Here is a 23,955-nt window from a genome sequence, read left to right as displayed (position 1 = left end):
GAGCAACGAGACGCGTCTTCAGGTAGGATTGCGGCCAGGAAGGGCTGAGAAGTCGGAATGCACTGCGGCCGAGTTCTTCGAGTGGCAGTATTGTGGCGTTAATCTGGTCATCGTAGCGTTGTCGCCTACCAGCGGCTTGCTGCCCATTGTAATGCTGCGCCCATAGTTCGTTTCCTTAAAGGCTTATTAGTGTTCAATCCTCACATTCGGAGCTGGCATATGTCCAGAGCGCAGAGAGCGAAAGAGAGCCCGGTGGCAGCAGAACGGCACTCTTCGCCAGAGTCCGCCTCAAATCCTCCCGCATGCAATACACGAGAGGTTCGGTCGTGCGGTACCAGTGGTGTCCAGCCCTGCTGCTGGCGGACATGTGTGACGAGTTGAGTCCGATCCTGTGACACATGCTCGGCAAGCTGGTGCATCGTGATGTGACCGATCAGATCCGCAGGGATGTTCAATGATTAACAGAGTCCGCCCTGTCACAGAAGACCAGCCCGGCACAGAACAGGGAAAACGGTTGCGGCTTGGGCGGAAGGATGACCCGCCCAGTCGGTGCCATCCAAGTCCCCACAGGTCCTGTGCGCCGATGCGTCCAGAGTATGGGCTCAAGCGAGGCCTTCCCCGTCTTGTTACGTCTAGACGCATGTCGACTCGCCCAATGTGATAGAAAATTGCCCGCCGCATAGCAAAAGACGGGACGAGCGGGGACACAGGCCAAGCAAGAATATAGTTAGGAGTGGCAGCCGGCCCGGACATCCTTGACAGAGGATTACATGAACGGATTGCTGGACGAGTCTTACGGAGGTTAGGAGCAAGTGCGTGACCAAGAGGCAGCTCGCGTCCCAGCAGGATGGGACCTCTAGAAGCGAAGTAATCTTCGCAGTCAGTGCTTCGCGAGCTGGCTCAATGCCCAGTCTGCTGGGCGCGTACTCGTCTGCAATGTCTTCATGAGAGGCAACCACGAGGCTCAAGATCAGAGCCGCAGCTACACCAGTGCGGTCTTTGCCGCCTGTGCAGTGCATCAGGCAGGCACCACTGTCATCCCCAATGTGCTTGAGAATTGCGGTCCAGGTGGCTTTGTGCGAGGTGAGCATGTCCATGTACACTTCGGGCAGCTGAATGGACATCAACCTCAAGATGTCTTGCTTTTGTTGAAGAATCCACCTACTGCAGTGAACTTGGGGGCACCAGCGGGCGTAGTAGCCGCCGTCAATGCAACTTCTTGGACTCTAGTACCCTTAATCCGTGGATTTGAATTGGCCTCGATCTCTGCCGTGGAGCGCAAGTCGAAGATGGTTTTGACTCCGATGGCAGCGAGGTCCTGCTTTCCCTGCTCAGAGGTGAATTCGAGGGTGTCAGAGCGGAAGACATAGTTCTTCCGCATGCCTTCTACGGCGATGTCTCGACAGTTGGGAACATGGTCGACCTGCTTCCACGGGTCACGCGACAGCGCTTGTGAGACGAAGACCGGGTCGATGGGGACGTTGATGTTGGTTGCCAGGGATTCTTCGAGGGTAACAGACATGTTAACGAGAGAAGTCGAGGCGGTGGATGCTCTGCTTTACTGTCAGGGGGCGACACGATATGCCTCTTGCCGGTGCTACGTGTTCGCTCGTGGCGTGAAGCATTCGAGTCAACCTTCAGCTGCCCAGCCTTCGAAGCATCCAAGCATCCCAAGGCGCCGCTCTCTCTGGGCGCCATGCAACGTTGTTTGGTGATGAAATGTAGATATAACATCTGGTCCGCCTCGCTGCGTTGCATCGTACGAGCTCTTTGAGGTCGGTATGTTTTGCTCGGCCGGCGTTTGTCGCTGCTCAAGATCTTGCTCCCACCTCCATCTCACCGGTGCCACGACCGGAGAATAGGGGAGGCCTGCACACCCGGCATCAGAGCAGAGTCTTTCACGAGCAAGAGAAGCAGTGAAGTACACGATCCTGGGTCATCGGACTGGCACTCGTCGCCGACGAGGAGTCTACCTCCTACTGTCAGCCCTACCACACTGCACTTGGTGTTCGCGCGGCTGAAGATTGGACACTCTGCCGCCGCCGCGGAGGGAAGACGGGATGATAAACGAGGGCTTGGCAGTCTGGTCTTTGACTTCGGCCTCGCTCGCGTGGCAAGTCCAACTCTGCTTCCCACATCTCTCCTCGCCATGCATTTCTCACGACTGCAGCACGTGTCGCGTCTTTGAAAATTTCACATGGCCGAAATGATCCCACCAAGGCGGGCACGAAGCATGGCCAAGACGGCTTGGACGGCTTCGGGGCTTCTTGGAGGATCTTGCAGAGCGCCTTCGATGTCAGGCCAAGCAGGCCAAGACGACGGCTGGAGATCTTCTTCACCTTCGACCACCAGTAGCAGGCTGGCTCCGCACTTCCGCAAGGGTAGGTGGGGAGGGATCTAACGACGTTCCCAAGCACGTGGGTGTATCTCACTCTCTCATTGTTTGCTTTCTCTCTTACGACTCTTGGTGTTTCTTTCGTCTCTCGTCTAAATCGTTCCTATCTCGAAAAGACCGGAGACAGCGGCATCATGTTGGGGCGATGGACATGGCAGGATGGGCAAGGGAATTGCACAGGTGTATCGGGGGACCCGATGGCGAGGGAGGGAGGAGAAGTGATGATAAGACGGTACGATTCCTCTGGCAGTACCTTCTTCCAGTTCTGACCATCTTGCAGCGCTTCACCTGGGTCAGCTTTTGGTTCCAATTTCTCCTGCTCGGTCTGAGGCATACGTTCCTTCTACTACGCCCGCCATGGCCGGCACGTTACACCACCTGGACTGGCTCTTCGCCCTGGGAGTCATCTTCTTCTGCGCTTCCATCTGGTCGCTCGGTGCCAACGATGTGGCCAATTCATACGCGACTTCGGTCTCCTCACGATCCCTGACTTTACCGCAAGCTGGTTGTCTCGCGGTCATCACGGAATTTGTCGGTGCCATCTCCCTCGGCCAGCAGGTCACCGACACGATCCGCAATGGCGTGTTTGCTATCGACAACTTCGAGAACCCCGACACCCCTGACGTTCTGTTGCTTGCGATGGTGTGCGCTGAGCTCGGTATACAACAATGATGACAAGTAATAACTGCAACACGTTCACTGACCATTTCTTGCAGGCTCTGCGACCTGGCAAACCGTCTGCACCCGATTAGGCTTCCCAGTCTCGACCACTCAGTCTCTTGTCGGCGCGCTTGTCGGTGTCGGTATTGCTGCCGATGTTCACGTCAACTGGGGGTGGTCGCCAGGCTCTGTGTCGCAGATCGCGGCGTCCTGGGGTATTGCTCCTTGTATTGCAGCATGCTTTGGTGCCATCATCATGATGAGCATCAAGGTGCTCGTGCACTCTAGGCAGGATCCTCTGAAATGGGGTCTGAGGGTCATCACCTTCTACTACGCTCTCACCGCCGGTATCCTGACGTTGTTCATCACCATCAGCGGTGGCCATGGCATCCCTACGCCTGAGGAGATGGGGGCCGGCCAGGCCGTCGGCATTGTACTTGGAGTGTTCTTCGGCATTTGGGCCCTGACTTCAATTTTCTTCCTTCCTTACTACCATGCCAAGTAAGTGCGATGCTTACGCTCTTTAAGTATGGGCGGATGGCTAACACAAGCGGTACAGGCTCGTTAAGGAAGACCGCCGCCTTCGCGTCTGGCACATCCCCATGGGTCCACTGCTCTGGAAGGACAACTACACTCTCTACTACCCCGGTGACCCAGAGTCCCGTGTGGTACCGAACTACTACAGCTCCGAGTACAAAGGGGAGGATAGCTCCGCCAACAGCATCAATGAGGAGAAGAAGCAGGCATCTGGTGAAGCACACCCGGCGGATGACCAGTCTTCCGGAACAGCTCACGAACAAGAAAACGCAGATGGCATCAAGAAAGTGGACGAGGAGGTCCAAGGTGCCCGCCAGAACGATCTCGCAGCAATCGATAAGCTCCCATGGTTTCACCCCAAGCGTATCTTCGCTACTATCCGCTTCGTGCTCTTCCATGGCATCACAAGAGATGTCATCGGACATCAGAACAAAGGCCTCGACGCCGTCCACGACCGGGCACCGCACTACGATAACAAGGTCGAGCATCTCTGGACCACGGCTCAGATCCTGAGCGCCATGATCATGAGTGTTTCGCACGGCGCCAACGACGTTTCGAATGCCATTGGACCATTCACGACGGAGTACTTCACCTGGAAGACGGGCCAGGTGCTCGAGGAGACGGACACGCCGACGTGGATCAAGGCTGTGGGTGGGCTTGGGTTGGGTGTTGGGTTCTGGACATTCGGGTACGTCTCTCCATCTACCTTTTCCATGACAAACAGCATACTGACCTGCTCAACAGTTTCCACATCATGCGCAACCTCGGCAACCGCATCACCAAGCACTCGCCCACCCGCGGCTTCAGCATGGAGTTGGGTGCAGCGATCACTGTCCTGTTCGCTTCACAGCTCGGTCTGCCTGTCTCTACTACTCAATGCCTCACCGGAGCCGTGGTTGGGGTGGCGTTCACGAATGGGGACTTGAAGAGTCTGAACTGGAAGCAGATTGGAAAGATCTTCATCGGTTGGGTGTTGACTGTGCCGTGCGCGGCCATTGTTGGTGGTATTGCAATGGGTATTGCGTTGAATACTCCTAGCTGGGGGCCGGGGCATTGAGTGCTGTCAAGTGAGTTGCACGATCGTTTGGGTTGAGAAGAAGGGAGGGGCTGGGTGAGACAGTTCGTGCTATCGATGAGGATAGCCCAATCTACTGTACCATACGACTTTCCTTTCTCGCTTGTACAACTCCACCGGACATAGTGTTAGACTCGAAAATCCGTAGCTACGTCGACACCTGCGACTGGAATAGCCTGCGACTTTGCCAACTCTGTCGGCTCTGTACCTCGGTCGCCAGTTCGTTCAACATCATCCTCTTCGCCCCATCTTCTGTAATTGATCTTCCTCCCATGAGCTCGACAGTCATCACAGGGCCTTTCAAATCCGGTATCCTGTCAGCAACGTATATGAGATATGGCTCTCACCACCCTATCCTTCGAACACCCCATCGCCCCCACAGCCTTCAACCAACACGCAGTCCTCCGCTGGTACAGCAAATACAGCACCGCCTTCCGCGACGCCTTCTCCACCACCGACCCGGAAGCCTTCTACAGCAGCAACTGCATCATGTACCTCCCCGACTGCACCACTATGCAAGGCGCCACGACCCTCTGGCCGTTCTTCAAAAGCATCTATGGTCCTTTTGAGAAGGTGACTCGTGAGATGCTGACGCTTAATTTGGTTTCGAATGAGGAGAATGGGAAGCATAGTTTGCATATTGAATTGAGTACGACGCTCTACCCGGGGCAGGGTATTGCACCAGTGCCGTTGCCGCAGGCATTCTGCTATGTGATCGGTCCGGCGGAGGAAGGGAAGGGAACGGATGGATTTCAATTCCATGGATTGAGGTGTTATTATGACCGTTCGCTGCTGCAGAGGACCATCGACAGCATACCGCGATAGCCTGACATCAGACCGTCCACGGGATCGCTTTTGCTTAATCAAGCCGCGTCCCTCGCAACGCAGGGCTATCCAAATCGTCCCAACCGCCAAATCCCATCTCCAGCACCCCACGCGAAACGCCAAAGTCAGACCGCCGCCCTCAAAATCTTCTCCGCCTGATCAAACCCCGTCATCTTCTTAATCAAACCATCGAACAACCCATGCGGCAGCACCGTCGCCAAGCGAACGAGCCACGCGTTATCGCCTCTCCAAATGATCGCCGGTGGCGTCGTCTTCGTCAAGTCCCGCACAACCTGCTGGGCCCAGAGCTCCGCGCTCATGGGTTTGCTTCCGGCCTCGAGCGTCTCGCCCCGGAGCGATTTATCCACCACTGAGCGCGCGGGCTCGTAGATGGACCCGGACGGGAGAGAGGTTGGGGTGGCGCTTTTCTGGTTCTCGAAGATGTTGGTCGCGACCATTGCAGTGCGCAGATCCACTACCTTGATGTTGAACGGCTGCAGTTCGAGGCGGAGGGTGTCGCTCATCATGGAGAACGCGGCTTTGGACGCGGCGTAGACTCCTGAGTACGGGATGGTGGTCACCGCGGCGCTGCTGGTGTGGTTCACTATCATGGCGTTGGAAGACCTTAGGAGTAAAGGCGTAAAGGCCTGAATCATGGCGACTTGGGACCAGACGTTCAGGTCGAAGAGGCGCTTCGCTTCGGTGATGGGGAAGTCGACAACGGGCATGAGTTGATTGGCGCCGGCGTTGTTGATGAGGACGTCCAGTGAGTCGAGGGACTTGACGCAGGCGCGGATGGATTCGTCGGAGGTCACGTCGAGCTGGAGCGTTTGGATGCCGAGGGCGGAGAGGTCTTCCATCTTGGAGAGGTTGCGGGCGGTGGCGTAGACGTGGTAGCCGGTTTTGTGGAATGCTTTGGCGAGTTCGCTGCCCATGCCTCCGGTTGAGCAGCCTGTGATCAGGACGGAGCGTTTGGGGACGCTCATCGTTGCGGATGGGATTGAGGGTGCGGCGGGTTGGTTCTGTTATGTTCGGTGCCGGTTGAGGGCGGTTGTATTCGTCGTGGATATCGTTCGATGAGGGCGGAGGGGCTGTTCAAGTAGTGCTCGAGGCGACGTTTGAGAATGGGTAGTCCTGCCATTGGAAGGTCGATCTTAGTAGTTATACTCATAGTCCTTGAAAGCAACCCAGGATGAACGTTCACACCCGGCGATGCTCTTCTACCCAGCGCCGTGTCCGTCGGCGTGATTGAAGACGATAGCGCATCTTCTAAGATTGGAAGTTTGCTGTGTATTTGTAACTGGAAGTTTTATGCAGTGTGCACAACCCGATTAGGCAGTCTCTTGACTCGCGCCTTCCTCACAATCCCAGCTGCACAAATGCTTGACATGTAAGCATTGCAATCCCTTCGTAGTCGTCGAAGGTCTAGAGAATAAGCGGAGTTTCATACATTGTTGTGGACACTGCCGTAACTCCATTGATGTACTCTCACCCACCAAAGACTTCCAGTCCTTTCCTGTGTGCGCTATGGGTATCGCAAAGACGACCGCCGTCTCCTTTCATGCGCCAGTTGCCATGCATGCCTTATTCTTACATTGTCCCATCCATCTCATTGCCGATGACTCCTATCCACAATCCGTATTCTCCAGCCCGTCGGCCTCTCTTCGCACCACGCCAGCTCAGGTAGCCTCTCCTCCCTCTTCCTGCCGCTCAGATTGCCTAGCAACCAGTCGGTCACGCTGACGACTCGCGTCATGCTGTCCCATCTACCGCCTTCTTCCGTGTGCTCGATGACGTGTTTGAGGATCTTGCCATCTTTGTCGAACTCGAAGATGAAGAGGCCGGTGAACTCGCCGTCCGTCTCGTCGGACAGGTTCAGGTTGTCCTTCGAGCTTGCAATTGTGGTTCCCGAAATAAAGTCACGAATCTTGTCCACTGGATCCCTGCTGCCAATCTTCTGATCTCGATATGCACCACCCGTGCCATCTCTAGCCTTGGTCTTGCCACACGTCTTCCATTTGACAATCAACTTCTCGTCCCTGCTACCAACTGGACTAGATGAACCACCATTCTTCACCATTCGCTCAGATAGGATCGTCAGCTTGACGTTACCGACCAACGGCACACGACCCCAGGCCACTGGCGCTGTCCACAATGCTGCCACATATGCAAGGCGCCCGGACACTGTGGGCAGATGCGGATGGGTCGATGGGAACAGGTGCAGGCTTATATTGGGTGAGAGGATGTCCGACGGCAACGGTGACTGTAGGAGCGTCGGTAGTCTCTCGTGTAATGTCCGCACGGTCTTGCCCAGCTGTAACGTTCGTTCGTCTGGCCCCTTCGGGGGTTCGCTCGGGAGGTTGTATCGGGGAGGGGTCGAAATAAAGTAGACATCGCGGTTCAGCTTATCGATGTCGTGGACCTGCGCGAAGCATCTGCAGTCACGCATGCAACATCGTGGGTCACATCTTGGTCGATTGCGCTGTGCTGCTGTCCTCGCAACGCCGACGTTGACCGCGGCGGGAGACGTTCGCTGGAAGAAGTGTCGTGGCAGAAGCGTACGCATCAAGCCCGCCGGCGTCATTGGGTTCCAATAGAGAACAGGTCCATTCGAAGGTGGAGGTGGACGTGGTTGCTGTCAGATGATGAGGAGGAGGTGTCTCCGTTGAAAGTGAATTGTTCAAGGCTTAGCTAAACTTTATTCTGCGTTTCGATGACGTAGAGATCGTCGCCGCATTAGGAAGGTACAAAACATCTGTGATCTGCCGGCGGCTCAGTGTAGATCACTCCATCATCGGCGAAAATGTTCGCCCTCGGACGATCGTCCTTTGGTCAATGTTCTTGCGCTCTCTGCTTCATCGACCGACCGCCTTGAGACCTATAACAACACTCAGAAATACACATACTAGAACAATGGCGACGCAGAGCGGTGCTGGGAAGCGTGTCATTTTTACTGGCGGCAGCGGAAAGGCAGGCAGATATGTCATTCCTGAGCTGGTCAAGAGAGGCTACAAGGTATGCAACATCTGCTTCTTCCAGCGAGTGGCGGCTGACATGCTCACCAGGTCTTAAACCTCGACCTTGTCGACTTCCCGGACCCCAGCGCCGGCGTCTTCACACTGAAGACTGACCTCACAGATTCAGGTCAAGTCTTCAATGCCATGACGACCCACTACGACTTCGCAGGCTACGAGCAAGGCTACTCCGAGCCTCCTCCCGATGCAGTCATCCACTTCGCCGCATTCGCCCGCAACATGCTCGTGCCGGACAACAAAATGTTCGCCTCAAATGTCACAGCAACCTACAACGTGATCGAGGCTGCTTGCAAGCTAGGCGTGAAGAAGATCATCTCCGCCTCCTCAGAGACCACCTACTCCGTTTGCTTCTCCGAAGGCGATACTGAATACAACTCCTTCCCGCTCGAGGAGGACTACGACGTCAACCCCATGGACTCATACGCTCTCAGCAAAGTCTGCGGCGAACGCACCGCCCGCACCTTCGCCCGCCGCTTCGGCACGGACATCTACGTCTTCAGAATAGGCAACGTGATCGAACCGCACGAGTACGAGCGTGACTTCCCCAAGCACGTCGGGCAGCCTATGACACGGAAACGAAACGCGTGGTCGTATATCGATGCGCGCGACTTGGGCCAGATGTGCGATTTGGGCATTCAGAAGAGTGGGTTGGGGTTCCAGATTTTCAATGCGACGAATGATACTATTACGACTACGACGCCGACGAAGGAGTTCCTGAAGAAGGTGGCGCCGGATACGCCTATTACGAGGGAGATGGGGGAGTGGGAGGGTCCGTTGAGTAATAAGAAGATGAGGGATGTTCTGGGTTTCAAGGAGGACCATGATTGGAGGAAGTATTATAAGCCTTGAAGGGGCATGTGTTGAAGATATGTGTGAAATATTGGAATGCTTACGATACCGTGTTGAATGTGGAATGAGTATACTTGTAGACCTTATGCCATGGGAGTCTGTACGAGTCGATCAGATGAAAGACATCGACGATGGGAGGCTTGGCAGATCACAAGCTCGCGTGCTTGATTCGGTAGAAGCTTAAGATGACGCTTAACCATCCTTTCTCCTGCTTGTCTACCAGTACCTTTACTTGCTGTATACATATGAAGCAGACGACAGTATCAGAGGATATGGAATACCAACCATAGTTGCTAACATGACGTCCACCAATCGACCATCACAATAGCGCGACCATCAACCGCCTCGGACCCTCCAACATCATGCCCCCTCGGCCTTTGACCTCCTTTGGCGGAGGTCGCGAGATGGCACAGCAGAACGCGCCGTCCTTACTACCTCCACGCGACTCTCTCGAACTCGCCTCCCTAGCCTCGACATCGAACCACGAACACGACCCATCCGGCCGCGGATCCCTCGAGTCCTCCTCCAGCGGCGTACCCTCGAGTCGCAAACTCTCCTTCGACGATGATCCGGTGGGTCATGGCGATGCAGACGGCGGAAGCAATTTGCCAGCGCTCGGGGGAAGGAGGAGCTATTCCATGTCCAGTGCCTTCGACTTTAACAGCGCCCTTTACCCGCTGACGGCATCCGGAGCTGGGTATACTGCGCTTGGAACACCGGCGACACCTCATGGCTTCGAGCTTGGGATGAGCAATGGCACAGGTGGAGCGGGAGGACAGGGGAGTCTGGAGAAGCACAAGAGCTTGACCTACCTCAATGGCCTTTCGTTAGTGGTGGGCTTGATCATTGGGAGTGGTGTATTTTCTTCACCGGCGAGTGTGAATAGCAATGCTGGGTCGCCGGGAGCAGCGCTAGTAGTGTGGGCTATCGCAGGTCTGCTGGCATGGACAGGAGCGGCGAGCTATGCGGAACTAGGAGGTGCAATACCGTTGAATGGAGGTGCGCAGGTATATCTGAGCAAGATATTCGGCGAATGGGCTGGATTCCTCTTCACTTGGTGCGCGGTCACAGTTCTAAAGCCAGGAAGCGCGGCGATTATTGCGATCATATTTGGAGAGTACACGGTCAGGGCGGTTATTGGCGCTGATTCCATGGCTGCGAGTTCGTGGATCAACAAGGGTGTTGCACTTATTGGGCTGGCATTCGTGACGGCCATCAATTGTACGTCTACGAAGCTTGGGACGAGGGCGGCGGACTTCTTCATGTTCTTCAAATTTCTTGGACTGCTTGCGATTACGGTTACGGGGATTGTTGTCGCAGTCACAGGCCTAGCATACAACAAAGACGGGCTCTCCACCACATGGAAGAATACCAACTGGTTCGAAGGCACATCGACCTCCAGCAGCCAGTGGGCCGTGGCACTCTATGCTGGCTTATGGGCCTACGATGGCTGGGACAACACCAACTACGTGGTGGGCGAGATGGTCAATCCTGCCCGCGACCTCCCCAAGACCATACACACCTCCCTTCCTCTGGTCATCTGCGCATACCTCCTCGCCAACCTCGGCTACGTCTTCGTCCTCCCGCACGAAGTCATCAACGCCTCCAACACCGTCGCCGTCGCTTTCGGCCAGACCGTCTTTGGCCCGCTTGGCTCACTCTTCCTCGCCCTCACGGTGGCCTGCTCCTGCTTCGGCGCCCTAAACGCCACAACCTTTACCGCCGGCCGCCTCGTCTACAGCGCCGGCAAAGAAGGCTACATCCCACAACTCTTCTCCACCATTGGTCTCTCCCCATCCGGCGGCCAACGAATGCGCCTGTCCCGCCGTCCAACCTCCTCCCGCGGCAAGCGTTTGACAACCTTCGTCGCCGACGAACAGGGATTCTTCTACACCCCAATCTACGCCATGCTCCTCAACGCGGGATTAACAGCCATCTACACCATCATCGGCGACTTCACCACCCTCACCACCTTCTACGGCGTGGCATCCTACCTCTTCTACTTCCTCGCTGTCGTTGGGCTCATCGTCCTACGAGTGAAAGAGCCGGAATTGGAGCGGCCGTATAAATGCTGGATCGTCACGCCGGTGGTGTTTTGCTGCGTGAGTTTGTTCTTGGTGAGTCGGGCGGTTTTTGCGACGCCCGTGCAGGCGTTGATTGTGTTGGGCTTCATTGCGGCGGGGGTGCCGATTTATTGGTGGAGGGTTGGTAGTCGTAAGAATAGGAGGAAAGCGGGTGAGGGAGTGGAGTGGAAGTTTTGGAGAAGGTGGGGAAGGAGGAGGTAGTCAGGTACGGGTATCGGTACGGTTTTGCAAGGTGATGGTTTCTGTGCTTTTGCTGGGCTGCAGGTGAGTGGCTCTTTCTTTCATCACATCGAAATAAGGCGGCTCCTCCGGCGACGGTAAGTGCGATTGCCTTCCCATCAACCGCCCGCACTGCGTCTTGCTCTACAGCCTTTCCTTTCCTTGGCAATCAGCGGTCCAGTGGTCAATTACTTGCTCCACCTATCGTTGACCTATACCTACAAGACCTATAAGACCAGCATCCTATCCGTCAATGGCAGCCAAACCCTCCACCGGCGGCCGTACGCCTTCCCCATCCCCCCTTACACACACCGCATCTCCTTCCACCCCACTAACGCTCGCGCAGAATTCGGCCTAATATCCGGCCTCATCGGCCTCTCCCTCTGCATCGCCCAAACGATCAACGGCCACATCGCGTCCGTACAAGAGCGCGAGCGCATGCAGGAGGCGCACGAGCAGAAGATGCATTTTCTGCACGAGTTGCATCGGCATCAGTTGCGGGGGAAGGAGAAGGAGATTGAGGAGAGGGGGAGGCGGATTGAGGGGTTGGAGAGGAGGAAGGACCGTGAGGGGGGGATGAGGGAGGGGGAGGGGCAGCTGCGGGAGAGAAGGGAGGGAGAGCGTAGGGATGGTGATGGAGTGGGGCGGGAGTTGAGGATTGTGGAGAAGATGGAGGAGTTGGGGATGCATGGGCCTGGTGGGAGGGGTGAGAATGAGATGAAGGATACGGAACGGAAGAGGATTGTAGAGCATGGTGGCCACGGGAGTGGAGCTGAGGAGCATTTTGATCAAGGTGGGCAATGAGATGGTGTTTCGCTACGTCGATTGGTAGTTGTAGTCATAGCCATACAGTGACACCTAAATTAGGAGTTTCAGGCCATGGAGTTGTCTCTATATGTTGTCATTCCATCCAATCAAGTCGGCTATATCACGCCTCCGAGGCTGGGGCTGTCGGACCTCACTCTATCGCAGCTTACGGCCGGCCATTTGATGAACGTTCAGTATACATTATCAACCTATCTACACAGCTCCCAAACATCTGCCATAGCATTCCGGTGAAAGAGCGACTTCAACATGGCATCGTGGTGACACCTACGTAACGCCTCCACCGACCAACTCCCTCCGCCTGCAACACCCCAACCCCATATAGCCCGTCATGGGCTTCTTCGATGTGCTCAAGGTATAGCATCTCAGACCGTTCGACACATATCGTACTTTATATTGATCGCTCCTAGATCGTCTTCCTCCCCGCCGTAATAGCAGCGTCTATCTACGGCCTACTCGTCTACGTCATCCTCCCCGTCTACCGCCATCAACACGCCCAATATTCCCAGTATCTACCCTTACATCAGATCTCCGAACGAACGAGCGGCTTCAGAAGTCGAGTACAGCATACGTTGACACGGTGGATCCTGCCGCGGCATCTCCAGTGGAGATTCGACACGCAGACGGGGAACTATGTCGGCTACGAGGGCCGGAGAGGGAGTGCCAGCACTGAAGGCGCGGATGAAGAGCTTTTCGAGGCAGAGGAGGGGGAGAGAATGGTGGGCTTCGCGGTCAATAGAAGTGGTGCAGAGGCGAGGAGTGAGCGGGAGCTGTTGAGTGGTGGTTCGCCTCGGACAGAGCAGGATTCTTCAAGAGGGCAGGACTCGCGGGGCAGAGGGGTGTCATGGCGAGACCGGCTGGTTGGGAGAGGAGAGACCGGCGGGTATGGTGAGCTGGACTCTGAGAGAAGGCTGAGTCGGGAGTTGGAGAGCGGCTTCAGGGACAGCTCGGAGAGTGAAAATACGGGCGATGACCGAAGGCAATGACCTGGAATGAATCCGTGCAAGACAAGACTTCATCTCAAGACATTGTTCACCTCTCACTCAGGCTGTGGTTGCTAATTCAGCTGGGCGCTAACCATCTGACAGCCGGCTCGCCATAACTCATTCCGATTTTTGGATCAGACGTCCTGGCCTTCACAAGCTTATACCTTCACTCGTCCGATATCGTGACGACCAAGCGTTTCAACCCACTCCAGCGAACACATTCACCAGTCCCAGTCTGACAACGACAGAGGCTACGGTTTGACCTCTCCTCTCGTCTACGCCAACCTCATCAATACTGCCAACTCACACCGTCACACTTTTCCTATACCAGCCAACATGCTGGACCCTACGACGGGCATCGAAGTCTACGTACGCCCGTGGCGCGCTCTTGATCCCTACCCCGAGTACGAGCATCCAACTCATCTGCCACCACTGGCGGAGGGCGAAAACAAGAATGCGCGCTATCTGGAGGCCGTGACCGATGAGAGGTTCGAGATTCAAGTCACGATCCCAGCAAGTGCTCCGCTGCATGAAGAGAAGTGCTTCGGGATCCTTGTCTTCTTTGAGGGGATGAGGAGAACCATCGAGCATTGCTTGCCTGGCCGCGAAAAACACCCAAACCAGCCTTACACTTGTACAGCCGACAAGCTTGCCATGTTCGACGGAACAAGCCTCACCTTCAATGCCATGGTCTTCGGAGCGCTTACGGCTGCGACTAATCGGCGACTTTCGGCCGACGAAGAAGAAGATGAGCTGAACAATCGTGGCAGGATTGAGGTCATGATCTATCGAGGGACCTTGTATCTTGGCAAGCCATTTGAAGAAGACGAAGACCTGTTTCCAACGGTTACTTCGCCGAAGGTGCTGAAGGAAAGATCGCACTCGCTCAAGTACGATTGATACGTCTCTAGCATGTCATGGTTTTTCTAACAGTCTCAACAGGCTTATTGAACTGCGCACAGATCGCCGATGGCCGTTGGCAACGCATTTTACACCGGACGATGGCGAAAATAGCAAAGTGGCAGGCTTCAAGTTCTTCTACGGATCCTATAATAGGCGAAGGATGTTCGACGACAGGTCAGTCTTTAACGGGCGAGTAGAAACACTGGGGAAGGACGGCATCATGCGTGAGTCAAACTCGCCGCCCCAAACACGATTGGCATACTGCGATCCTTCGCCCAGCGTTGCCTTCTCGGCTTCTACGACTTCTCGCAACTCTCTCGACCGTGGGAAAGTAGATGGTCAGATTCGAGGCTTGCCTGAACCTGCTATGCCACCAGGTCATATGTCTTCTCTAGCGACAAAAGCAGACGGCCTTTCAGTTTCGGCGAGGTTCGACAAAATTAGGCCAGCCTCCTCACCCGTTCCAGAATGCCTTGTGTCGGAAGATGCTGCTGCTTTGAGACATTCCGCACCGTCACAGGCGACGATTCCGAGATCGAACAACCCTGACAACCTATCAGAAAGCACGTCGAGCGGTGCTCAGCCCGGATCTTCGCCACAGCTTCCTTTCAAGCATGCTGAAGCCGAGCCGGCAGAAGCAAAGCCTGCCGAAATGAGGACAGAGCAGCCTGAAATCACCGCCGAGCCAGCACGCAAGAAGATCAAGGTCGAGGTCGTCGATCTTACCGCCGATGACACTGACCCTCCTTCGACACAGCCCGTGAAGTCGGAAGTACCATCGTCAGATCGAGCGGCACGGCTGGCTGTGCTGGAGAAGGAGAAAAAGAGGCTGTTGCTCAGGCAGGAGGAGAAACAGATCATGCGGCGGTTGATGGATCTTGAGGATGGTACAGCATAGGCTGGGGAAGTGGTGCTGGACTCAAGAACGTTTTGGTCAATTGGGAGGAGCTGGAAACAGCGCGATGGTGTCCCAGAACCGGTGATCAGATCAATGTGAGCTCATTTCTCTACGAAGCTTAAGACTCATCTGCAACAACCAATCATTTTACTCTGGGGTCGGACTCGTGTTTCATGTTTCAGCATGTGATTGCCAAGGCGCAGGCGGTCTCAAAGGTTCCCCGCCCACTTACAACGCGGACGCGCCGTGCAAAACAACAACATCAGTTCACAAGCCAGCCAGCCATCATGCTAGACCAGTCTTCCGGCATCGTCGCGCACGTCGTGCGCCACTGCGGGAAACTCGTCTATCAGGAGTACGCAGACGTCAACATAGTAACGCAACTGACTGGGGGTGGCAATTTCAGATACTTGGAGGCTGTCACTGACGAGCGATTTTCGATTGTGGTCATCGTGCCCCCGGGTAAGCATTGACGTACCAAAGCGTCCTCCGAGACACGATCATACTACATGTGGCGTGTCGAGACCTTTTGCTTTCTTGCATGATTTTCGAGACACCTGCTAACCCTTCTGCCCTTCGGTGCTTTAGGTCCCGCCCTGCGAAAGGGTGAATGGGCCCAGATCTGTGTGGAGTTGGAGGGAGGCAGGAGAATCATCAAGAAGACATTGAAGACATTGGAGCCGGAGACCACTGCACACGTCTTCGATGGCATGAGAGTCTTCGACGGGTTGTACTGGCGCAACCACCGCATGGTTTTTGGCGAGATCCAGTCCGGCGCGCCTACGCTGGACGACGATCGACTCTCCGAGGAGAAGAAGAGTCGTGGTACCATTTCCATCACCGTCAAGACTGGCTACCCCAAGTGGGAAGAGGAAGCCGTCGCTCCAGCTTTGTACGCACTCTTCGCTTCGAGTGAGGTGCTTGAGCACAAATCTCACGGCCTCAAGTGAGATCCCCTGACCTCCAAGCACCGAGTGGTACTGACATAGTCTCACAGAAGCGCAACGCATATCAATCCACACTGTGGCGGCCCAAGGCAAGGGGTAGTTCTCGTCCCGTACACCGGCGATGATGCAGTCGTCGAACTTGCTTCGTTCAAATTCTGCTATGTGTCTCGTGGTAAGCCCAAGATAAGCCTGTCGCCAAAGAATAATCCTCTAACGGCCTGCCAGCTATCCTGATAGGGCGCGGCATCACTCCAAATGAACAGGCGCCCGCTGTCACTGTCGACGCATCCGATACCCCTAGCGGTCAACCCACTGAGCAGGCCGTGCGCAGAGACTCCCTCGAACCCACCCAGCGCTCCGCTTTGCCACTCAAGCGCAGCGCGACCACCACTGATCTCTCCGAAGACGAATCTGGCCCATCAAGAAAGCAGAGCAAGGCGGGGGCAGCTCCTTCTACGCCAAGGCAGCCTGGGTCCAACCCAAGACGCTTCGCGGTCACCTTCGAGCGCGACCCAAAACCCACTCAGCCTGCGTCAAACCCGAAACGCTTCAACGTCTGCTTCGAGCGCGATTCGAAAACCACTCCGGCTGCTCCAGACCCAATCCTCTCAGAAGGACGCAGCGGCCCACACTCAGGAGCGGAGATCAGCCGCACCGCCGTCGTGCTGAGCGGATCTTCGGAGGAAACGGGGGCTGGCACTCCAGTAACAAAGCAAGCAGCCACCGACTCCGCACGTGCAGACGTAGGGGCAACGGACAAGACAGCAACGCCAGCTGCGGCGCAGAAGGAGAAGGAGAAGAAGAGGCTCATGCTCATGCTAGAGGAGAACAAGATCATGCAGAGGCTGATGGAGCTTGAGGAGGACATTGCTTAGAGCACGTGTACGTCCAAGGAAAGATGCTGGAGTCGCAAAGTGACCGGCATGGGTTGTAAAGATGCATTTGCGGGAAAGGATGTACACAAGACTGAGCGAAGCAGAAGAAGCAGACTGGCATCTGTAGTACTCTGTATGAACCTCGCCTGTCGCTGAAAGCATTTCCACAGGCACAGTGATCTGCTTTACTTGATCTCACACCACGGCTCCAAAGCATCCACAATCCTCCCCCACAACCCACCCTGCCAGCCCCTAACCCTCTCCCACTCCTCCATTGCCATTCCCATCTCCAGCATCTTCAACCACGCCCCAACAACGAAATCCGCATACACCGGGCCCTCCCCATCCAACCACGGCCCAACCTCCTCCCGCCCCGAACGTTGACTCATCGCCTTGTCCGTCCCGCCTGCTCGCCAGACATGATCAGTCGTGCCGCCCATGTGCTGATACGCTTTGGCAAGCTCGCCGAGCGCGGCCTCGAAGGCGAGGAAAGTGGCTTCCCGCGCGTCAGGGCTGAGCTTCAAATCGTCCCAGGACGTCGCGCCGAAGCGCTTGAGCATGACGGCTTTCGCTGCTTCCGGTTCGCGAAAGGGCATCTGATCGACGAGGATGGCGTAGGGTGTGAAGATGCTGTCGATTCGGTTGTTGAACGCCGCTGTCAATCCCGTAGTGTTCGGGAGAATGAGACGAGGGGCGTCCGGATAAGTTCTGTCAAGGTGCAGGGCGATCTCGAAGGAGTCTCCCACCAAATTACCGGTTGAATGGTCCTTGATCATGGGCAGGGTATGGAATGGTTCGCCGTTGGGTAGAGTGCGGTTGGCGCCTACGCCTAGTTCTTGCCGTACGGAGCAGATGTCTGGGAGGTCAACCCATTGTGTGCGGTATGCGAGGCCTTTGAAGTTGAGGGCAAAACGACTCTTCCATGGATTGGGTGCGAAGGTCCTGGCTGGTTCGTTTGACGCAATGTCGTAGAAGATGATCTTGTTGTCGGAGCTCATGGTGGAGTTGGCGTTGGGTGTGATCAGGACGGGAGGGCGTTCGATGGAGCAGAGAGCCGTCTCTTCTACCCAATGTTGCTGAAGTCTTGGAGATCTTGGTACCCTTGAGCCGTAAAGCTCAGTGAAACGTTGTGCGACGATGGCTGGCGCATCCCTTTCCTGATCGAGACGACAAGGCGAGAGCTGAAGTCTGGATCGTGATGGTTTTCCTTAGTAATAGATATGCAGCGGCAGAATGATGACTGTTCTGCACGCCAACAACACGGAATAAGATAATGGTAGAGGCGGAACACATTAGCAATTATGCAAAACCCTATCTACACATCTGCCTACAGAGAACGCTCTTCACATCGACACAACCTGGAAGCATTAAAACGATTGGGTATTCCACAAATGCACAGCTTCTCATCCAGCTTCGCTCACCGGCGTGGGTCCTTACTGACCGGCTAAATGGTCGACGGCCTGTCGTTCCGTCAGTACAAAAGGCACCGCACTGTTAATCATGCGGGTGCACTCACCTTATTGATATCATAATCATACATCTCCAATGCATTGAGTGCCTGCCCTCGCGCATACCCCATGCCCGTCAACCGCTTCAAGATTGGATCATCGTGCTCAGTACCCGGCGTGATAGCACCACCTCGATCCGCACCGAGTGGAGCTTTGCCTGGCGGAGGACCAGGCGGTGGCTGGAAGACTTGTTGAGTAGCAGCCGAACTGGACGGAGCTGCAGCCGCGGAGCTGTTCGTGGTAGAACTGCCGTTCACTGTAGACCACGGATCATCGTTTGTCGTTGCTGCGCCATTGCTGGGAAACGAGGTATCAATGTCCTTCGAATTGTCGAGCCCAGAGAAAATGGCATCCCAGTCATGCTGTGATGCTTGCGGCGTCTGTTGGATGCTCCCAGTACCCTCACCACCGCTTCCACTCTGCCCAATCGCACTTTGACTGACATTCGGCATGAAGTCAGCGAAGCCGTTCCCGCTGTCTTGACTCTGTTGCACACTTCTCGTCGCGGGTATTGGTGTGGCGGCATTGCTTGGAGCAGGACTGTCGAAGGCGGGGTTGAATTCGTCAACACTCTGCCGACCGCCGAACCCAAAGTCGAAGGACTCAGCGTTCTTGTCAGCTTCTTTGGTTTCCGAAAGGTCGGCGAAGTCATCGAAGTCGTCAAAGGCGTTGCTCGAAGACTGAGCAGTAGGAGGCGAAGAAGTTGGCACGCCAGCATCGGTAACACTGCTCATCGGCCGACTAGAGGCGTCCACGAAGATATCTGTGCCGGGGGTAGCCAGAGGTTGTTGTCCTGACGCACTGCTGTAGCTACCCTGCTGCAAGCTTGAGACTCTTGGTGGTGGCCGCGACACTGTCTCTTCTGGTGCGGTGCTCTGTGGAGCGGAGTCGCCTGCAGGCGGTGTTACGCTGTCGTCCGAAAACGTCGCTGACGTAGTCTCGACCGGCGGCGAGGTGGTGGGCGGTGGAGGACTGGTAGGATCTTCTCTGGATGGGAGCAGATCTCCATACTCGCGTGGAAACGAGTTGCTGCCACTCCTTTCGCCAGTCCCGCCATGGAGGACGTTGTCGCTCTGCTCGTACGTAGGCGGTGAGGTCTGCTTCGAGATGTCCGGCAACTCTTCGCCAGGTGTAGGGATTTCATCGTTCGCTGGTTCCGGCGCTGCCAACGAGCCCGGTGCCGCCGACGAAGTCGTGGCAGCCGAGGTGTCGAGACCGCTTTGCTGCGTTGTTGATGGAGCTGCAAAATCGTCCCCAAAGCCTCTATCTTTGGATTTGTCTTCATCGTCGTCATCACTTGAGCTATCACTTTCATTGTCTAGCTCCAAGCTCTGAATAGGCGGGAACTCGTCATTGAAGCCTCTTGTTGGCGGAGCCTGCTGGTCCTTTGATGCGAATGGATCCTCATCTTCAGCGCCGTCCTTAGCCTTGTCACTCTCGCCAAAGCCAGCGAACGCAGCATCAAAGTCGTCGTTGACGTTGCCACTCGTTGTACCTGGAGCAGGTGTTCCGGCCTGAGTGCTCGGTTTAGTAGATCCTGAGAGCTCTTGTGCGTCGACAGTTGGCTGGGCTTCTTCACTAGGGAATGCACCAGGCACCATTTCGCGCTCTGGCTCAGCGTCTCCGGCTCTCGAAGCTGGCGGCATGACTCGCGTGCTGGCCGCATCTGGATCACTTTGTCCCACAACGCCACCACCGAGTGGCAAGTTGGTCGGAGTGAACTGACGACTCTCCGGCGGCGGAGGAGGCGAAGCAACCCTCTCAGGCTCAGCCGAATCCGGAGCTGGCGTCCCTAAAAAAGCCTCTCCCGTCGGGTCGACTGAGCGAGGTGGAGGAGTGGCAGCAGGAGTAGCTTCGCCGGCGGAAGACACTGAGTCCGTCATGCCCATGCTAGCGGTAGCTGCACTAGCACCAAAGGCGGTGCTTCCGGCCGTTGCACCTGCAGCTGGCATAGATCGTCCAATGAAAGAGGTAGCAGGTGGCGTTTCTGCCCTGCTGCCTGCCTGCCCACTCGGTGCGAAGGCGGATGATGGGCCAAACAGCTGATCGAACGCGCTGGGAGTCGGGCCAGAAGAAGCCGCCGGAGGTGGGCTTGCAGGGCCAGTACTCGCTTTGTTAAAGAACGGGTTCGTGGACGCCATGCTTGCAGCTGGACTCCCCACGTTGCTAGCCTGGCTCGCCATGGCCGGCTCCGGGCTGACCGTTCGACTTCTTGCCATTTCTGCAGCTTCCCGCTCGAGATCTGCCTTCTCACTCACCAGTCGATCGCGCTCAGCCTCGTTGGTGGACATTTGCTTCTTGTTGATGCTGACCATTCCTCTCTGCTGCCTCGCATCCAGCTTCATCTTCTCGATCTCCGGCTTCATCCGCGAGACCTCAGCATTGAGCTGCGACATGCGCTGTTTCAAATTTGCATTCTCCTGCTGATCCGCTTGCAACTGCTGGCTCACACTCTGATGTTGCGTCGATAGATCTTGATACGTTCCTTCGAGCATCGCAAGTTCCTGCCCCAGCCTCTTCGTTTCGGACCGGGAAGAGGTCAGTTGAGCCTCCAACTCCTTCACGGCCTTGACTTCCGTCTCGTACTGCCCTCTGAACTGCTGTAACCGCTGCTCGAGGTCGCGCTTCTGCGCGTTTGTCTTGTCGACGTCTGCTTGCGTCGCCGATTTCTTCGCTTGAGTCGACTCCATCTGATTTCGTAGGTTGCCAATTTGACTGCTCATGTTCGCAAGCTCCGTCGTATCGTTGGTGATCCTGCTACTCTCCTCGGCATGGGCATCGCTGTCGCCAAGTAGGTCGTCCATGTTGCTAGGCATAGGAGCACCAGGTCCGCGCTGCTGGTTCTGGGGCTGCATGAAGCTTGCCGAAGGACCCTGTGATTGGGAGGGTGAGAATGCTTGCGGCTGCGATGATGTATTGGATGAAGCTCCAGTATTTTGCTGCACCAGGCTTGTGCCGAAAGCCGAAGTAGGTACAAACGGCTTGAACATGCTGCCCGTAGACTGGGGCTGCTGGAAGCGTGCTGGCGAGCCTGGACTACCAGGAGCTGATGTGCCAGAGAAAGGATCTCGAGATGCGGTGGCAGAGGCACCTGTGGACTGAGGTTGGAGTGCGGCTGGCTGCGACTGAGACTGCGTGGGCGAAGAGTCGAGGCCGAACAAGTCATCTGCCGCGGACATCTTCTGTGGCGGTGGAACAACCTGCGGTGGCGGCGGAGCAGTCTGAGCTGCTTGCTGTTGCTGCTGTTGGTTTCGCATGCTCGGTGGCACCAAGGCTGGAGGCAGAAAGGCGGGTAGTGGTGCTGCATTCGGCAGGCGTTGCTGTTTGATGAGATACATCGCCACTGCGAACTCATCCCGGCTGAGCTGGCCATCGCTATCAATGTCCGAGAGATCCCAGATCTGGGCAAGCGTGTCTTCCGATAGGTTCGAGTTGGAAAAGAAGTTGACGGCTTGCTCGCCGCTGATGAGGCCGGTAGGTGATGGATTGATGCGAGAGAAGAACTGATCGAACTGGCCCTTCTCTTGCTGCGTGACGAGCCAGTGTGCGCCAGTCGACTGAGCTTGTAGGGCCTGGGATGAGTAATCAGGCCCTCTCGCCAGCGGGCTCTGTGTCCTCTGTTGCATAGATCCACCAGTGAATTGTCTCGGCACAGCTCCAGCAGCTGACATCTGCCTGCTGGGAGGTCGCTGTCCTCTTCTCAGAGCCGCATCCCAGAGCCCTTGTGGTACCGCGGTCGGCAGACTCGTCATGGCCCTCGTCTTCATGCTCGTAAGCAAATGCATTGCCACGATGAACTCTGTTTGGTCCAAGCCGCCCCTCTGCTCGCGGTCCGAAAGCATCCATATTCTTCCTAGTACTTCGTTTGGTAGACCTGCTCGCTCGAATATGCTTTTCGCCGTGCCGCCATCGAGAATGCCATTCTGCGCACCTGATCTCTCAAACAAGCCAGAATACTGCTGCACTTTGCCAGGATCGAGCGCTGGAACGCGGATAGGTCCACCTCCTGCGCTCTGCCCTGATAACTGCGGTTGCAGCGCGTTGGCAGGGAAAGCTCCCCCGGTCGGGCTCTGCGGCTGCTGCTGCGGGGCGGTCGGCAATGCTATGCCGTCGAACTTGGGTATGGGAGCGGGCTTGAAGGCCAGCTCTGCACTGGGCTGCTGCTGTCCGTTCTGCCACCAGCCGATAAGGCGCACGACCATGCAAAAGCCTGGCTTAGTGAGGAGGCCGCGGTTCTCGGTATCGGCAATTTGCCATATCTCGCCCAGTACTGGCGCGGGCACATGGGTCTTCTCGAAGAAGGAGACGGCGCGCTCGCCGGTTACGACGCCGAGGGAGTCGCTGTCGGCGAGGGAGAAGAGGTGGGAATAGGCTGCCTTTTCGTTGGGCGTGAGTTTGAGGATGGCGTGGTCTGTTTAGCATTAGTTGACACGCTCTTCGTGCCTGCTGCGCGTATGGCCATACCATCATTGCTCTCGGACATGGTGTCTCGCCGGTTTCATGCCTCCAAGCTCCTTCCTATTCTGGTTGTCCCGTGATTACCAAGGTCGTGGTGAGAGGATGGTCGAAATGCTCGAACGCAGCAAAGAATATGGGAGAGGTTGGGTGGGTTGGCACGAGGTGAGGTGTGGTTAATGGAGACTGGCTTCATCGTCGTCCTGAAGCTTGGTCGGCCTTCGTCTCACCAATCTCCGGCCACTCCCGCCCGCTGACTGGCTGCTCCAGCTCGACTTCACCTCTTCTCCTCATCTTCTCTGGATTTACAGTACTCATTCCTGTATCAGGCGGCTCGTTGAGTAGTATCCATGGCTCTGCTTATTTCCGAGGCGCTGCAACGAGCAAGCATCACGCAAACGGCGACATGGTGGCGGAGCTCGTGGACTCGTCAATATTATTCATTGCCTAAGACATATCGACGGTCTCATCGCTCCAACGTAGAAGATCGCGTGTCTGCGTTGTAGTGACCGGCACAGGGTCGAATAGCAGTGTCTGGTCAACTTGTTCCTGATGAAAGAACAAGACACCGCTCAGCAGGAACGGTGGACTATCAAGTTTGTCTGTTACCAATGGGGAACGTCACACTGCCATTGAATATTACGAGTCGTGTCAAGATGCACCCACCAAGCGTCTTTCTTGGAGGTATGCCTGAGCCTTTCACTTGCGAGTCGAAACGGCGAGTTTCACATGTCAAATCTGCCCACTGCAGCTTCGACCGCTCTTTCATTGGTCTTCACTTGATGTCGTCTGTTCAGTGGTGCTCTCACTTGATGTCGTCTGTTCAGTGGTGCTCTGTCTCACTTGCAGTGCCTCGGCTTGAGCTTGATACCTTATCAC

General features: G+C 56.0%; 10 protein-coding genes across 10 annotated transcripts; 6 read left to right on the top strand and 4 right to left on the bottom strand.

Annotated features, from left to right (window-relative positions):
- Window positions 1–727: 727 nt before the first annotated feature.
- Window positions 728–1,522, bottom strand: LTR77_010527 (uncharacterized protein; the record flags this gene model as incomplete). The annotated part of the gene is made up of 3 exons (XM_064807745.1): window positions 728–754; window positions 798–1,112; window positions 1,166–1,522. 3 exons carry the CDS (start codon window positions 1,520–1,522, stop codon window positions 728–730), a joined length of 699 nt encoding a protein of 232 aa, XP_064654020.1.
- A 1,230-nt stretch (window positions 1,523–2,752) lies between these two features.
- On the top strand, window positions 2,753–4,649 carry LTR77_010526 (uncharacterized protein; the record flags this gene model as incomplete). Its single annotated transcript, XM_064807744.1, has 4 exons — window positions 2,753–3,053; window positions 3,112–3,556; window positions 3,615–4,280; window positions 4,337–4,649. The coding sequence occupies 4 exons, from the start codon at window positions 2,753–2,755 to the stop codon at window positions 4,647–4,649; spliced, it is 1,725 nt and encodes a 574-aa protein (XP_064654019.1).
- A 968-nt stretch (window positions 4,650–5,617) lies between these two features.
- On the bottom strand, window positions 5,618–6,478 carry LTR77_010525 (uncharacterized protein; the record flags this gene model as incomplete). The annotated part of the gene is made up of 1 exon (XM_064807743.1): window positions 5,618–6,478. One exon carries the CDS (start codon window positions 6,476–6,478, stop codon window positions 5,618–5,620), a length of 861 nt encoding a protein of 286 aa, XP_064654018.1.
- A 623-nt stretch (window positions 6,479–7,101) lies between these two features.
- LTR77_010524 (uncharacterized protein) lies at window positions 7,102–8,076 on the bottom strand (the record flags this gene model as incomplete). The annotated part of the gene is made up of 1 exon (XM_064807742.1): window positions 7,102–8,076. One exon carries the CDS (start codon window positions 8,074–8,076, stop codon window positions 7,102–7,104), a length of 975 nt encoding a protein of 324 aa, XP_064654017.1.
- A 329-nt stretch (window positions 8,077–8,405) lies between these two features.
- On the top strand, window positions 8,406–9,376 carry LTR77_010523 (uncharacterized protein; the record flags this gene model as incomplete). Its single annotated transcript, XM_064807741.1, has 2 exons — window positions 8,406–8,507; window positions 8,558–9,376. The coding sequence occupies 2 exons, from the start codon at window positions 8,406–8,408 to the stop codon at window positions 9,374–9,376; spliced, it is 921 nt and encodes a 306-aa protein (XP_064654016.1).
- A 362-nt stretch (window positions 9,377–9,738) lies between these two features.
- LTR77_010522 (uncharacterized protein) lies at window positions 9,739–12,483 on the top strand (the record flags this gene model as incomplete). Its single annotated transcript, XM_064807740.1, has 2 exons — window positions 9,739–11,590; window positions 12,026–12,483. The coding sequence occupies 2 exons, from the start codon at window positions 9,739–9,741 to the stop codon at window positions 12,481–12,483; spliced, it is 2,310 nt and encodes a 769-aa protein (XP_064654015.1).
- Window positions 12,484–12,835: 352 nt separating this feature from the next.
- LTR77_010521 (uncharacterized protein) lies at window positions 12,836–13,490 on the top strand (the record flags this gene model as incomplete). The annotated part of the gene is made up of 2 exons (XM_064807739.1): window positions 12,836–12,859; window positions 12,915–13,490. 2 exons carry the CDS (start codon window positions 12,836–12,838, stop codon window positions 13,488–13,490), a joined length of 600 nt encoding a protein of 199 aa, XP_064654014.1.
- A 336-nt stretch (window positions 13,491–13,826) lies between these two features.
- LTR77_010520 (uncharacterized protein) lies at window positions 13,827–15,291 on the top strand (the record flags this gene model as incomplete). Its single annotated transcript, XM_064807738.1, has 2 exons — window positions 13,827–14,380; window positions 14,433–15,291. The coding sequence occupies 2 exons, from the start codon at window positions 13,827–13,829 to the stop codon at window positions 15,289–15,291; spliced, it is 1,413 nt and encodes a 470-aa protein (XP_064654013.1).
- A 287-nt stretch (window positions 15,292–15,578) lies between these two features.
- LTR77_010519 (uncharacterized protein) lies at window positions 15,579–17,113 on the top strand (the record flags this gene model as incomplete). Its single annotated transcript, XM_064807737.1, has 4 exons — window positions 15,579–15,753; window positions 15,880–16,237; window positions 16,289–16,410; window positions 16,464–17,113. The coding sequence occupies 4 exons, from the start codon at window positions 15,579–15,581 to the stop codon at window positions 17,111–17,113; spliced, it is 1,305 nt and encodes a 434-aa protein (XP_064654012.1).
- Window positions 17,114–17,298: 185 nt separating this feature from the next.
- LTR77_010518 (uncharacterized protein) lies at window positions 17,299–23,104 on the bottom strand (the record flags this gene model as incomplete). Its single annotated transcript, XM_064807736.1, has 4 exons — window positions 17,299–18,301; window positions 18,551–18,573; window positions 18,630–23,032; window positions 23,086–23,104. The coding sequence occupies 4 exons, from the start codon at window positions 23,102–23,104 to the stop codon at window positions 17,299–17,301; spliced, it is 5,448 nt and encodes a 1,815-aa protein (XP_064654011.1).
- Between the last annotated feature and the right edge of the window lie 851 nt (window positions 23,105–23,955).

The sequence above is a fragment of the Saxophila tyrrhenica genome (assembly GCF_035928015.1).
Source record: "Saxophila tyrrhenica strain CCFEE 5935 chromosome Unknown scaffold_24, whole genome shotgun sequence".
Taxonomy (NCBI): Eukaryota; Fungi; Ascomycota; class Dothideomycetes; order Mycosphaerellales; family Extremaceae; genus Saxophila; species Saxophila tyrrhenica.
Note: the sequence above shows the minus strand (reverse complement) of the source record. Positions and strands in the feature narration are given on the sequence as shown.